Source organism: Thalassophryne amazonica, chromosome 13, assembly GCF_902500255.1.
Source record: "Thalassophryne amazonica chromosome 13, fThaAma1.1, whole genome shotgun sequence".
Classification (NCBI taxonomy): Eukaryota; Metazoa; Chordata; class Actinopteri; order Batrachoidiformes; family Batrachoididae; genus Thalassophryne; species Thalassophryne amazonica.
Window position 1 is genome coordinate 91,889,984 of NC_047115.1, and position 16,203 is coordinate 91,906,186.

The 16,203-nt window shown below is 41.2% G+C and overlaps 1 protein-coding gene across 3 annotated transcripts in view; it reads right to left on the reverse strand.

The window, feature by feature from the left end:
- Positions 1 to 16,203, reverse strand: part of LOC117522911 (arginyl-tRNA--protein transferase 1) — a 243,334-nt gene that overhangs the window by 91,524 nt on the left and 135,607 nt on the right. For all 3 annotated transcript variants that reach the window (XM_034184337.1, XM_034184338.1, XM_034184336.1), the window contains one exon: positions 6,538 to 6,637. In XM_034184337.1, coding sequence (XP_034040228.1) covers positions 6,538 to 6,637 — 100 coding nt within the window. The remainder of the gene's footprint in view (positions 1 to 6,537; positions 6,638 to 16,203) is intronic.

Below are 16,203 nucleotides of genomic sequence, written 5' to 3' on the forward strand. Positions count from 1 at the left end.
AAGGTGACTTGAGACTTGACTTGGGACTTGCAGAATGATGACTTGAGAATGACTTGGCAGTGACTTTGTCCCACCTCTGCTAGTCAGGATTGAGGGAAAGATGAATGCAGCAATGTACAGAGACATCTTGGATGAAAACCTGCTCCAGAGTGCTCTTGACCTCTGACTGGGGCAATGATTTATCTTTCAGAGGGACAATGACCCTAAGCACACAGCCAAGATATCAAAGGAGTGTCTTCAGGACAACTCTGTGAATGTCCTTGAGTGGCCCAGCCAGAGCTCAGACCTGAATCCGATTGAACATCTCTGGAGAGATCTGAAAATGGCTGTGCACCGATGCGCCCCATCCAACCTGATGGAACTTGAGAGGTACTGCAAAGAGGAATGGACCAAACTGCCCAAAGATAGGTGCACCAAGCTTATGGCATCATATTCAAGAAGATGTGAGGCTGGAATTACTGCCAATGGTGCATCAACAAAGTATTGAGCAAAGGCTATGAGTACTTATGCACAGGTGGTTTCTTTCATGTTGTCATTATGGGGTACTGCATGTAGAACTTTAAGGGGAAAAATTTTTTACTCCATTTTGGAATAAGGCTGTAACATAAAATCTGGAAAAAGTGAAGCGCTGTGAATACTTTCCAAATGCACCGTATTTTACCATCTCAGTGAGAGCTATTGATTCAGTGTATAATGTACATAACACTGCATTTACGCTACATTTGTTCACTTTGCAAACACATTTGTCCAATATGACTCACAGGCCAAGGAAATATATAACATAACATTGGAACATATCAGCTTGTTTTTTGTAATAAGTCAACATGAAAATATGATTACGTGCAAAAGAAATTAAGGCACAAGTGTGTCTGGAAAAGTTATGAGCTCCAGACAGCTGACTCATACAGCGTAAGCCTTATAAAAGAAGAAGGAATGCAAGTAGATTTGATGGAGTGAACCCTCTTACAGATGGCCAGAGAGAAAAAGGAATAGAAGGGAGGGACAGGCGTTGGAAATGAGACGAAGCTGCTGTCGGCGTCACAGTTCGACAGAGAGGTCAACCAGTTAATCGTAATACTGTGCAAGTCATGTTGCAGAAACCTGAAACTTTAAGCTTTCTGTGCTGTACTTGAGCAGAATACTGTGTGCTCATACAATCACCGTCTAAAAACATGCTTACGTTTGCACCAGTCACCACATTAGTGTTTAGTCGCCTTCACATTTTGTTGTTACAGCCTCCGACAAAAAACTGAAGGGGTGTGAAAACTTTGTGAGTACAGTGAACTTTAAGGGGGTGGGGTGGTGAAAGTAAGTAATCTCTTCAAATCCGTCAGTGTGGCCAAGAATTCCCATTCATCCGATTTTTCTCCCTCATCAACTAATTGTTCTACTTCTTCCATTCAGATGTTTCCAAACGTTGTCCTTGTCCAAGATAGACTGACGACGTTAGCGATTATGGCAAAGCGCCACATCTTTATCTATGTCTTATGTTGTGCTTTGCCCATTTTCTCTGTTTGGGCAGAGAAAGGATGTTTGGAAGTGAGTGGAAATGTGTGAAGAATCCCGATCGCACTTTTGTCTGAGAGCACCATTGCCACGGGACATTACTCGCCCCCCCTATTTTGTCCCCCTACCCCTGTATCTGTTTTTGTGCCTCGTTCACAGCCTCCCTGCTCACGGAGAACACAGAACGGGGTGAGAAGGTTGTCCAGTTCCCATCGATAAGCTCACCCCCCCCCCCCCCCCCCCCCCCCACAGACAAACACTCGTGGTCAAACACACTCTTAGTGCGTGCACAGTGTCTCACGATACTTGCCAATTTGCATATGAGCCTAAGTAATTCATTAATGCGCAGACATACTGAGGAATTGTTCCATTCTGGAGGATGGGTTATTGTGTTGAAGGTCTGCTGGGTTTTGGACTCCAGTTCTACCGCTTGCCTCTTTAATGAGAGAAGCACTTGAACCCTGTTGGACACCACTCAAACCCCTTGAAACACAATTCCTTTCCTCAGTTTTAAATCTTTTTTTTTTATTATTATTATTCTTACCGCTTCATCCCTTTGGGGACGCTGTACTTTTTTCCTTCTAACATCATGTTCACTGTAATGTAAGAAGTTTTGAAGGCCTTCCATTTTATTCTTCTATGCACTTTAACTTGTCATTTTTGGTCCCCCAGAAAGCTGAACTTGTACAGTGGAGCTCTTAAACCTACTACAAGGCCATGGATTGCCATGATGTACACTACACCCCACTCTAAACTCAACAATATATATTTTTGGAAAACTCTGGATGTTATATGACAAAATGATTTGGTAATGTGTGACAGTAAAAGGACTGAGGTTCAGTAGTTTTTAATGGCAATGGCCAAATTTGTTGTAACTACACCTCTGTAAACCACCGCAATGGAGTTAAAATGAAACAGCTGAGATGCCCTTGTCACATAGATTGTTGGCTTTAATTCAAGTGGTTTAACAAAAATTTATACTAATATTTGGACAAAAACAATACATTTTTATCAGTTTGAACATTAAATATCTTGTCTTTGTGGTGTATTCAATTGAATATAGATTGAAGAGGATTTGCAAATCATTGTATTCTGTTTTTATTTACATTTTACACAATGTCCCAACTTCATTGCAAATGGGGTTGTACATTATGTACTTACATTGAACTTACTAAATAAAATCACTCACACTTTTAATATATAGATGATTTACTGCTCCCTGCTGGATTGGTGTGTGAGTCCACAATGTAAATATCAGTATCCATTGTTCAGTGATGTTGGCTAATACATGTAGCTTCTCTAAAAATATTAGTCCTATCAATGTTCGGTCTTAGCACCATTCATCCTCAACCCAAACAGCTGGCATTGAACCAGGAACCTTCTGCACTGAAAACAAGCACACTTAACTGCTTTATCACCACTGCCTGAGGGGAAACACTGGTATGCCGTGGAATAATGATGGAACAGGCCACACCCGGCCATAGAACCGGTTGTATGCCAGCTGTCCAATCAATTATAGCATCTGAAAATGGACAAACCATGTATACTGCTCCTTCCCAAGTGCAGGACCAACAGACTGAAAAACTCCTTTGTCCCTCATGCAATCAGACTGTACAACTCCTCACTCAGGGGGAGGAGGAGGAACAGGAAGAAGGATGGGAAGGAGAGGAACAGCAGTAGCCACTAAACCAGTAGTGTGCAGTACTTCTGGTATTTATATTTGAGTATTTACGAGGTCTGTCCGTAAAGTATAGGTCCTTTTTATTTTTTTCAAAAACTATATGGATTTCATTCATATGTTTTTACATCAGACATGCTTGAACCCTCGTGCGCATGCGTGAGTTTTTCCACGCCTGTCGGTGACGTCATTCGCCTGTGAGCACTCCTTGTGGGAGGAGTCGTCCAGCCCCTCGTCGGAATTCCTTTGTCTGAGAAGTTGCTGAGAGACTGGCGCTTTGTTTGATCAAAATTTTTTCTAAACCTGTGAGACACATCGAAGTGGACATGGTTCGAAAAATTAAGCTGGTTTTCAGTGAAAATTTTAACAGCTGATGAGAGATTTTGAGGTGATTCTGTCGCTTTAAGGACTTCCCACGGTGCGAGACGTCGCGCAGCGCTCTCAGGCAGCGTCATCAGCCTGTTTCAAGCTTAAAACCTCCACATTTCAGGTTCTATTGATCCAGGACGTCGTGAGAGAACAGAGAAGTTTCAGAAGAAGTTGGTTTCAGCCCGTCCGCACGTCTTTCATTAAAAAAATCTCCTTTAACAGTGGAATATCCGGATAAAATGCTGAAACCGACAGAATCACCTCAAAATCTCTCATCAGCTGTTAAAATTTTCACTGAAAACCAGCTTAATTTTTCGAACCATGTCCACTTCGATGTGTCTCACAGGTTTAGAAAAAATTTTGATCAAACAAAGCGCCAGTCTCTCAGCAACTTCTCAGAAAAAGGAATTCCGACGAGGGGCTGGACGACTCCTCCCACAAGGAGTGCTCACAGGCGAATGACGTCACCGACAGGCGTGGAAAAACTCACGCATGCGCACGAGGGTTCAAGCATGTCTGATGTAAAAACATATGAATGAAATCCATATAGTTTTTGAAAAAAATAAAAAGGACCTATACTTTACGGACAGCCCTCGTATATTTACAAATTGTTATTTTATTTTCACTTTTGGTACTCTGTGTGCTTCTTACCCTGTGTGCTGCAATACAATGCTGCTGGAACCTCAATTTCCCAATGGATAACTAAAGTTCTATCTAATTTAATATATAAATATGGCTGGAAGTCCTAAATCGTTAATACAGTATTTTTATTAAACCCCTTTCATTAAAACTGGAAGTCAACAATGCCAACACAGTTTGATTGTTTCATTTCAACTTCATTGTGGTGGTGTACACTACCAACACCATGTCACTGAATTTGATATGAAGTACTTATTTATCAGAACATACAAAGATTACACAAATCTCACATCTGCATCCACTATTCCACAATGATCTGTTTCACTGATAAGAAAAGAAAAACACTTTGGTTTTGCTTTTCACATCAGATTTGTTGTATGTTACCACGTGTGTGGAATACAGGAATTATGAGAATGGTAACAGGGTAATACAATCAACAAAAATATAAACGCAACACTTTTGGTTTTGCTCCCATTTTGTATGAGATGAACTCAAAGATCTAAAACTTTTTCCACATACACAATATCACCATTTCCCTCAAATATTGTTCACAAACCAGTCTAAATCTGTGATAGTGAGCACTTCTCCTTTGCTGAGATAATCCATCCCACCTCACAGGTGTGCCATATCAAGATGCTGATTAGACACCATGATTAGTGCACAGGTGTGCCTTAGACTGCTCACAATAAAAGGCCACTCTGAAAGGTGCAGTTTTGTTTTATTGGGGGGGATACCAGTCAGTATCTGGTGTGACCACCATTTGCCTCATGCAGTGCAACACATCTCCTTCGCATAGAGTTGATCAGGTTGTCAATTGTGGCCTGTGGAATGTTGGTCCACTCCTCTTCAATGGCTGTGCGAAGTTGCTGGATATTGGCAGGAACTGGTACACGCTGTCGTATACGCCGGTCCAGAGCATCCCAAACATGCTCAATGGGTGACATGTCCGGTGAGTATGCCGGCCATGCAAGAACGGGGACATTTTCAGCTTCCAAGAATTGTGTACAGATCCTTGCAACATGGGGCCGTGCATTATCCTGCTGCAACATGAGGTGATGTTCTTGGATGTATGGCACAACAAAGGGCCTCAGGATCTTGTCACGGTATCTCTGTGCATTCAAAATGCCATCAATAAAATGCACCTGTGTTCTTCGTCCATAACAGACGCCTGCCCATACCATAACCCCACTGCCACCATGGGCCACTCGATCCACAACATTAACATCAGAAAACCGCTCACCCACACGACGCCACACATGCTGTCTGCCATCTGCCCTGAACAGTGTGAACCGGGATTCATCCGTGAAGAGAACACCTCTCCAACGTGCCAAACGCCAGCGAATGTGAGCATTTGCCCACTCAAGTCGGTTACGACGACGAACTGGAGTCAGGTCGAGACCCCGATGACGACGACGAGCATGCAGATGAGCTTCCCTGAGACGGTTTCTGACAGTTTGTGCAGAAATTCTTTGGTTATGCAAACCAATTGTTTCAGCAGCTGTCCGAGTGGCTGGTCTCAGACGATCTTGGAGGTGAACATGCTGGATGTGGAGGTCCTGGGCTGGTGTGGTTACACGTGGTCTGCGGTTGTGAGGCTGGTTGGATGTACTGCCAAATTCTCTGAAACGTCTTTGGAGACAGCTTATGGTAGAGAAATGAACACTCAATACACGAGCAACAGCTCTGGTTGACATTCCTGCTGTCAGCATGCCAATTGCACGCTCCCTCAAATCTTGCGACATCTGTGGCATTGTGCTGTGTGATAAAACTGCACCTTTCAGAGTGGCCTTTTATTGTGGACAGTCTAAGGCACACCTGTGCACTAATCATGGTGTCTAATCAGCATCTTGATATGGCACACCTGTGAGGTGGGATGGATTATCTCAGCAAAGGAGAAGTGCTCACTATCACAGATTTAGACTGGTTTGTGAACAATATTTGAGGGAAATGGTGATATTGTGTATGTGGAAAAAGTTTTAGATCTTTGAGTTCATCTCATACAAAATGGGAGCAAAACCAATAGTGTTGCGTTTATATTTTTGCTGAGTGTAATATACGTTTTTCAAACTTGTAGAAAGCAATGTGTATGCATCAAAGAATGATGACAAAATCTCTTGTACACAACTGATCCCCATAAAAGAGATGAACTTTACTGTCTCTCAGTTTGTCCTTCGCATGTGATGTGAGTGCAGGAAGGACATGAGCAGCTGCTTGACCACCTCATGTTCAGTTGGACATGACTGACATAAGACTCAGTATGAGATGGCGGAGCTGCGGCTATGTGGGACGGCTTGCACAGCACTGAAAAGCAAAGTAGTAACAGTTGTATCTGAGATGGTGCGTACCTTATAGCGCATCTTGGGACAGGAGTGAATGTAAAAGCCCAGGTAGTAGAAGGACAGCTTCGGGGACTGTTTCTGCAGCTGCCTGGTGAACGCAATCTCCCTGCAGCAAGAAACACATGTGCACACAGTCAGAAAACTACTGCACTGAAATGGGACTGCTGTTCATTGTGCACATAAGCAGCAACAGGCTAAACACTCCAAGGCTCTTCTACACATGCGTTTAACATAAGCTGGCACTGCCCAAAGACCTACTACAGCAAAAACAGGTTTTTTTCAGATAATGTTACATGTGGCTTATGAAAGCTGTTTTTTCTTTAATTTACAAATGTTGTATTTGAAAACAAGTAAATTTCCCACAAGGTCAGAGACACAAATGTAAGGTGATTTTTGGCTGTCAGTCCATTTTATTTACACCTGAAATTCTCAAGTGAATAAACAGTCGAGTTGCACGTGACAAGCTTTTGTCGCCATCTAGCGAGTGATGTGAGCATTTCAGGGCTTCTGCTACATTTCTTACTTAAAACCCAAAACACAGTTAAAAAAAAAAAGTATTTCAAAATGCGTTTTTTTGGCAGGCAGAGCTTTGACCTGTATAAGTATAAATGTATACAATTTAGATTTTTACAGTTCTTGAGTTAGTAAGTTTTTAAATGTAAGCCAAAGGCCAAAGAACAGAAATTTCTCTTGACAAGCACAACTTGAATAAAATCATTTCAAGACCATACTAAAAAGAATATTCTACTCATACAACAAATGAGGTTGTCATTTCCCCTCTAATTATTTATAGTCAGAGTTGTGTTGCAAACTCTTACAGTTGGGTGTTTTGTGTAATGACTTATCCTTGTGCTTAAAAGAAAGACGAGTCTATTTGTGGTCACCGTAGCAGTCCCAGATTAAAGCCTGACTGAAGAAGTTAGTGTAATGAGCTCAATTCACACTGCCATCTCACAAAACTAACGACATAATTTACTATCCATTTGAAACCAAATGAAATCTACAGATGGCTGATAATTGTTCTGTGCTGCTCCACATCAGTGCTGGAGTTAAAATGGGAACAGATCCTCCAGCAGCAGCAGTTTTAGCATGTGGTCTGCATCATGGATCAATTCTCGGTCCAACACACACATACACACACACACACACACATACACACACACACTTTTACATAGAAAACATTAGCTCACCTTTAATCATGCTCAAAAACCACACTGGTGCAACAACTTACAGAAACGATTGACAAAACACAGATTGGATTTATTGGTTGTTTGGTTTGAATATGCTGCCAAAACTTTGAGTTCTGTGTGAAACCCACTGAAATTGGGAAACATTTAAATGGTCTGAACCTGCTTCAGCATGAAGACATTTGCACAAAAGCTTTTAATTGGGCTGACAGGGGTGTCACACCTTGACGATTTAGCCAGCATATGCAGACGTATAAAAATACACCGAATACGAAGTTCTGGGTAAGTTTTGTATAAGTTACGAGCCTGTTGAAGCACACGATATACGAGTATGATGAAAAATTTTGGGCATGCACAATATTTTTGATGTATACCAGTGTATAACTGATACATAAGCTGTAATTAAGTTATGAGATTGTTGACATTTCTTGTAAGTTATTCATCAAGTTATTCATTCATTCATTCATTAAGTTATTCATTGATTGGGTCAAAGCTGCAGTCCTCATGCAGTTCAGACTGTTACAAATATTACAACCATTCAGACATGGAGTAAATCTAAAGTCTTAATCTTACCTGTTACATTGTTTCAGTCAGATTCATGATCACAGCGTGACGAAAGTGTATCCACATAAAGCATCCTGATTTTAGAAAACGACGTCTGAAAATACCTTAGTTCCTTGTCATGGCTGAGGAAACGTAGCGTTTTAGAATAAGCCCCTGTGTTTTGTTCCTCAGCCACAAAAAGACAATTAACTTATTTTAAATGTTATTTTATTTCATTCATTATTTTAAATCATTCATTCAAGCCAGCATTTATTGCAGAAATTTCTGAAAATAAATCCCATGATCCACCAAGACAAAAGTTAAATTTTTTGAAAAATGTTCAATTACTCTGTTTGGTCTGAGCGGAGAGGCTGCGCGACAGTGTACGCATGCTCGATGCTCAATATTTACGTGTTCCGCCAGCCAAACAAAAGGGTTCTGCCAGCAGTGGAAACACAAACCAAGCCAGACTTAACTGTTCCGACCCGTACCAAACCGGGCAGTACCAACCCGAACCGCTCAGTGGAAATGGGGCGGTCATCATACGCTTGCTAAATCGTCAAGGTGTGACAGCTGCATAACTTATTCGATGTATCCAGCATTCAACGCATTTCTGATACGTCGGCATGCGGTGGATAAATCATCAAGGTCTGACAGGGCCCTAAAACAAATAACTTCTTCATCAAATGGAGACTTTATTACCAAAAACCTCCAACTCTATGGAGATGAAAAATCTTGTGCTCTATACTTCAGGAGATATAGTGTGATGGTATTAAGGGCATCCAGCCAGATGTGACTCGATGCGGTTCTTCAGTTCCCACGTCATTCCAGAGGCACCCAAGGATCCCTCAAGGAGACCCAGTGTCAAAGACACCCAGTCATCACATTAAATCACAGGTTAACACCCAAGTCTCAAACTGTACAGTAAGAGGAAACAACAGGACCTAAAAACTTAGGGTGAGGGTTTGGGCTAGCCCTAACCCTAAACATGTTAAAAACAATGCTAAGCTCTTCCCAATCAGTCTCTCAATATTAAAGGCAGAGGACCCCAAAACATGAATGTCACTGCCAAAAAATAGGTGAAGCTGCCCAATTTAAACACTTTCATCACATTGTGATACTGTACACTTGTGATGGTCAAGTCCAGGAAGTCACTGAAATCCTTGATCTTAGTTGTGATCCAGCACAACCACAAACCCAGACCCCAACTCCTCCCTCAGCTTTTCAAGTGTCACAATCAGGCTTAGGCAAAGACCAAGACCTTGTCTGCTAAATCAAACTCTAATGTTTCCACAGCAACAAAGGCATCTAAGCCACTGGTTTCTACAACCTCACCCCAAACCTCTTTCTGTGCAAGCACTGAACTGACATTATGAGTGTGTAAATAAAATCTTACAGCGGAATTGGGCACAGACTGGTACCTGGTGGGTGAAAAATCAGCTTTGGAAGAGGTTTTGTGTCACAATATTTATAATAGTCTGAAAAGTCTTTGTCATGACACATTTTGAACAACAGGTGTTGGAAAAAAATTACTTCACTTTCTTCATTAATGTGCAATAATACTGACCAAACAACCTCATAATATACTCAGTACATCTACACCCCAGTAAAGTCAGATGGTATAGCATCAAGTGTGGGCATGCTGAATGTCCATATGAGCGCTGGTGCACCCCATACCAGTTCCATGACTACTTCCTGTTACTGAGTAATTCTACAAGACAGAAGGGAGGAGTCAGTGCTTTGGAGAATTGTATTTATAGCGGTTGTAGCGCACTTGCCTGCCAATAAGAAGTCCGTTGGTTCAAGGCCACCATAAACCAACCTTCGAAAACATCTAGAGTGGATCAGGAAGGGCATCCCCTTTAAATTTTGTGCCAAATCAACACAAACGGGAGCAGACAAAGGAACTCAATAGCAACTAAAATTAATATTTCACTACCTTTAAGTTTCACTACCCTGTCCACTGGGAAGAGATACTTACTGATCATCATTTATTACCGCCCATCTGACAACAATGTGTACACACTTCCCTGAGGGGAGATAACTCACTGTCCTGGTTTTCAGAGAATTTATTCCAAGCCCCACTGACATTTACAATGATGACTTTCTCGATTCTTTCTGTGCTTTCAAAAAGTTGGTCCCCCCGGGTGTGTGTGTGTATGTATATATATATATATATATATATATGCACTTGGTTTCAGTGCAGAAGGTTCCGGGTTCAAATCCCACCCCTGCCACATTTCTCCATGCAATGTGGAGTTGCGTCAGGAAGGGCATCCGGCGTAAAACCTGTGCCAATTCAACATGCAGATCCACCTTGGATTTGCTGTGGCGACCCCGAGTGCAAACAAGGGAGCAGCCGAAGGAACTTACCTTTATATATATATATATATATATATATATATAAACGCGCTAACGTTGCATTAATTACTGAGGTCATTATCTCCGACAATTTTGTTCCTCCCCTTAACGCTGCGTTTTTTTGGGTTTTTTTTTTTAGCCTTATGACTGTTGCTCGTTGCCTTTTATTTTGAAAGCGTCAGTCGGGGGCGAGCTTATGCTGCTGCTTCCTGCTGATAGCTGAGTTCACACAGAAAACGACACGAGGATCGAGAAAAGTACAGGCTATGCAATGCACAACAAAACAAAATGCAGAAAGACGCCGAACTTTTGAATGGACATTTTCGGTACAAAGTTCTACAGGATCAGGCCCAGATCCAGACGTTCGTCATCGGTAAAAAAAAAAATCTTGAATAATCTCGAATAGCCGAACGTGTCCCCGCGGTGAACACAGCTTTTCGGTGGTTTTCATGTAAGCCTATAGTCCGTAAATGATATGGATTTTTCCGAGTTTCAGAGTCATACGGACGTACAAATAAAGTCGGATATTCAGGGTTTGGTCTGTAATAAACCATTTCTGCAGCGCGGCTCCACTTTGAAACCATGAACCACTGAAGCAATGCTTCGATCCAGTAGCTCGTTGGTTCTTTGAATTAATAACTTCAAAATGAATCGCCGCTTTAAATAAAATGACACCTCTTTCCAAATGTAATACAGACAAGAAACTACAATCGACTAAAACGTTTTTTTTCCTCCCAAAACATTTTTTTTTCCTCCCAAAATGAAACGTGCTGTATTTTCTTTTCAAATTACATCCTGAAGTGAAGCACAGCAGCTGTAAGAGCTCAGCTCAGATATATGGAAACACATTCATGCCAATAATGTCTGAAAGGAAATGCTTTTGACAAAAACTACATATTTTGTTTATTCCTATTTATGTCCAGAGATCAAGGATTCACCATGTAGAGTTTATTATGTACAAAGTTTAAGGATCCAGTGACCAAACTCATATTTATTTACTTTAAGACTCAATAAAATGTTCAATTCAATTTAATCGGCTTATAAAGTGCCAAATCACAACAAAAATCTAAATATACTAAAACAAATACATCACAATTGTACACATATCAAATTGTGGTATGTGTACAATTGTGACGTATTTGTTTTAGTACATTTAGTCATGGACATGAATATTGTTATTTTGATATGAAACAGGATAACAAATGACCTGCCAGTGGTTTTATATTTGATTTTATTAGTGTGTTTCAGTTGAAATTTACATTTTCAAATGTATGCAATGTTCATTTAAATTTTCAAATAAAACTGTGCTTTTAAGCGGCTTTTGAATTCATTTTTGGGTTTCACATATACCATGCAATTAATCATGATTAATCACAGAAAGTCATTGAGTTAATGCGATTAAGATTTTTTATGTTTGGCCACCCCTAATATATATATATATATATATATATATATATACACACACACACACACGAGGTCTGTGAGAAAAGTATTTGACCTTTTTATTTTTTTTCAAAAACTATATGGATTTGAATCATGTGCGCTTGCATCAGACAAGCTTGAACCTTCGTGCGCATGCGTGAGTTTTTCACGCCTGTCAGTTGCATCATTCGCCTGTGGGCAGGCTTTGAGTGAGCACTGGTCCACCCCCCCTCGTCGGATTTTATGTTGTTTAGGAATGGCGGAGCGACTGCTGCTTTGTTCCATGCAAATTTTTTCAGAAACTCTGCCAGACAGCCAGATGGAAACCATTTGGAAGATTCAGATGGCTTTTGGTGAAGATTCTATTGATATCACGGATTAAGGACCATTAAAACGGCCCACGGTGGCGGAGGGTGCACCGCGCCCCGAGAGGTCATCGACAGGCTGGAACAAGCAGATCACTTCCAAATTTAAGGCTCTGTTGATGCAGGACGCCGTGTGACTAGCAGAGAAGTTTCAGAAGAGGTCGGGATCAGCATTTTATTGGCACATTCCACTGTTAAAGGAGATTTTGTAATGAAAGACGTGCGGACGGATTCGCGCGTCGAGACGCAGCCGCTCATGGCGCGGGACAAACAACACCTCTGTGTTGGACGTCTCACAGGACAAGTTGGAACATGCTCAATTTCTCGGATACTCACTCGACTGAAAAGCCACCGAAAGCCGCCTGAATCTTACGAATGGTTTCCAAAACGGAGGTGTTTTTTTGTTGAGCGTTTTTTTGTTGTTGAGCGCATCGGCTCCGTGCCAACGCGAAATCCTTCGCACGTCTTTCATTACAAAATCTCCTGTAACAGTGGAATGTGCCGCAAAAGTGCTATGTCCAGCTCTCTTGCCATTTCTGTGGTAGTCACACGATGTCCCGGATCAACACAGCGTTCAGTTTAGAAATGATCTGGTCGTTCCAGCCTGTCGATGGCCGCTCAGTGCGCCGCGCGCCCTCCGCCGCTGTGGGCCGTCTTTAAAAAGGTTTTAACACTCCTTAATCCGTGTGACGCCGACAGAATCTCCACCGAAATCCATCTGAATCTTTCGAATGGTTTCCAACTGGCTGTCTCTAACAGTTTCTGAAAAAAATTTCATGGAGCAAAGCGGCAGCCTCTCAGCCATTTCCCTGACAATAAAAATCAGACGAGGGGGGTGGACCAGTGCTCACTCAAAGCCTGCCCACAGGCGAACGACGCAACCGACAGGCGTGAAAAAACTCACGCATGCGCACGAAGGTTCAAGCTGGTCTGATGCAAGCGCACATGATTTAAATTCATATAGTTTTTGAAAAAAATAAAAAGGTCAGTTTTCTCACAGACCTTGTATATATATATATATATATATATATATATATATATACATACACAGTAGTGTTCAGAATAATAGCAGTGCTAGGTGACTAAAAAGATTAATCCAGGTTTTGAGTATATTTCTTATTGTTACATGGGAAACAAGGTACCAGTAGATTCAGTAGATTCTCACAAATCCAACAAGACCAAGCATTCATGATATGCACACTCTTAAGGCTATGAAATTGGGCTATTAGTAAAAAAAAAGTAGAAAAGGGGGTGTTCACAATAATAGTAGTGGGGCATTCAGTCAGTGAGTTCGTCAATTTTTTGGAACAAACAGGTGTGAATCAGGTGTCCTGTATTTAAGGATGAAGCCAGCACCTGTTGAACTTGCTTTTCTCTTTGAAAGCCTGAGGAAAATGGGACGTTCAAGACACTGTTCAGATCAAAATATCCATCAAAATGGATAGAAGAATAACCAGAATGGCAAAGGCTCACCCATTGATCAGCTCCAGGATGATCAAAGAAAGTCTGGAGTTACCTGTAAGTGCTGTGACAGAAGATGCCTGTGTGAAGCTAATTTATTTGCAAGAATCCCCCGCAAAGTCCCTCTGTTAAATAAAAGACGTGCAGAAGAGGTTACAATTTGCCAAAGAACACATCAACTGGCCTAAAGAGAAATGGAGGGATATTTTGTGGACTGATGAGAGTAAAATTGTTCTTTTTGGGTCCAAGGGCCGCAGACAGTTTGTGAGATGACCCCCAAACTCTGAATTCAAGCCACAGTTCACAGTGAAGACAGTGAAGTATGGTGGTGCAAGCATCATGATATGGGCATGTTTCTCCTACTATGGTGTTGGGCCTATATATCGCATTCCAGGTATCATGGATCAGTTTGGATATGTCAAAATACTTGAAGAGGTCATGCTGCCTTATGCTGAAGAGGACATGTCCTTGAAATGGGTGTTTCAACAAGACAATGACCCCAAGCACACTAGTAAACGAGCAAAATCTTGGTTCCAAACCAACAAAATTAATGCCTCGCAGATGTGAAGAAATCATGAAAAACTGTGGTTATACAACTACAAACTAGTTTAGTGATTCACAGGATTGCTAAAAAAAAAGCAGTTTGAACATAATAGTTTTGAGTTTGTAGCGTCAACAGCAGATGCTACTATTATTGTGAACACCCCCTTTTCTACTTTTTTACTAATAGCCCAATTTCATAGCCTTAAGAGTGTGCATATCATGAATGCTTGGTCTTGTTGGATTTGTGAGAATCTACTGAATCTACTGGTACCTTGTTTCCCATGTAACAATAAGAAATATACTCAAAACCTGGATTAATCTTTTTAGTCACATAGCACTACTATTATTCTGAACACTACTGTATATATGCACTACCAAGCAGCTATGAACTACTCACGAGCACATGCATGAATTGGCTGCACAGTGTTGACAGTCTTTAAAAGAAAAAACAACAGGTACTGCCAGCAATATACAGACATCTAAATGAATGAATGAATGAATGGGCATGTCCATATTTTATGCCTGTGTTATTAAAAAATATATTTGTGGCTTGGCGGGGCTTTTCTCTGCATGTTACAGAGACTAGAGAACAGCTATAAACAGCACCCGACCTATTAAATTAATGATGATAATAATTATGTATCTTAAACACTGGTGAGACTGGTAATGTCCGTAGAGCAAAACATGTGACACCGGTGGTAGATTTTTTTGATAGCTAGTTTTGAAGATAGTAGGGATGCTGCAGTAGGTCACTTGTGTGCATGCACAGCCAACCTAGCAACGGGCCTGATCAGGCACAACAAGCCGCGACGCCATTTTGAATCTCTGTTTAGGTAGTCAAAGTAATGCCATGGCTGAGAAACACATGACTAAAAGCATCAGAGAGTATTTAAAAGAAAGGAATGTTTCGAGCACAGGTTACAGAAAGCAGGAGCTGTTAGATTTGGCGGAGACAGCGGACGACCTTGGCTTACAAGAGAAGATGACGATCAGGAACAGGAATACCAACGACGTAGAACTGTTGTCCACAATGGCGAGTCCTTCGTACTACCTGTTACCGGCTGTTCCGGTAACGCAGGTAGTACGAAAGTAGGTAAAGCTATTAAGATCTTAATTTAGCTTGACGAGATTTGTGTGGAAATGGGTGAAATATAACACTTTGAAGCCATCCATACTTTGGAAGGCCTGTTTTCTTGTTGAACATTTTTTGTTTCCTTGTGTTCAATTCGCAGTCAGGTGCCCAACAGTTATACCCAGGCATGTCTATAATCTAATTCTTTTGAATGATTTATCAAATTTAAATGCAATCTGTCATTTCTGCGGCAGAAATGTCCTGTAGCAAGGACCCAGACTTCACAGTTTTAGGCAGAAATTGAAGTTTTGGGTGTCAAAAAAAAAGAAAAGAAAGAAAAAAAAATGTGTCCAAAATTTTAGGTGACGACCAACGTCAGGGAGGTCTGGGGGGCCCTCTCCTGGAAAAACGTTCAAAAAATAGACCTTAAATGATGCCTTCTAGTACATTCTGGAGAACCAAATACTACATTTTGACCTTAGAAATCTGAATGGATTTTGCTTCTTAACAGTAATATATTTTCTTTTCTGCCTGATATTATTGTTAATGCAACCTACACCCCTTCTTGGCGCATTCAAGTGATCTATTTTTCTTTTCAGGTAATGGCTTGTTTTCTTTGGTGATGGTTTACAACTTTCCATGAACCTGTACCTGTCCTGTGCCCGACTCAACTCACTCCAACTCACTGCATGTGCTTGTTTAAACCCCCTGCAGCTGG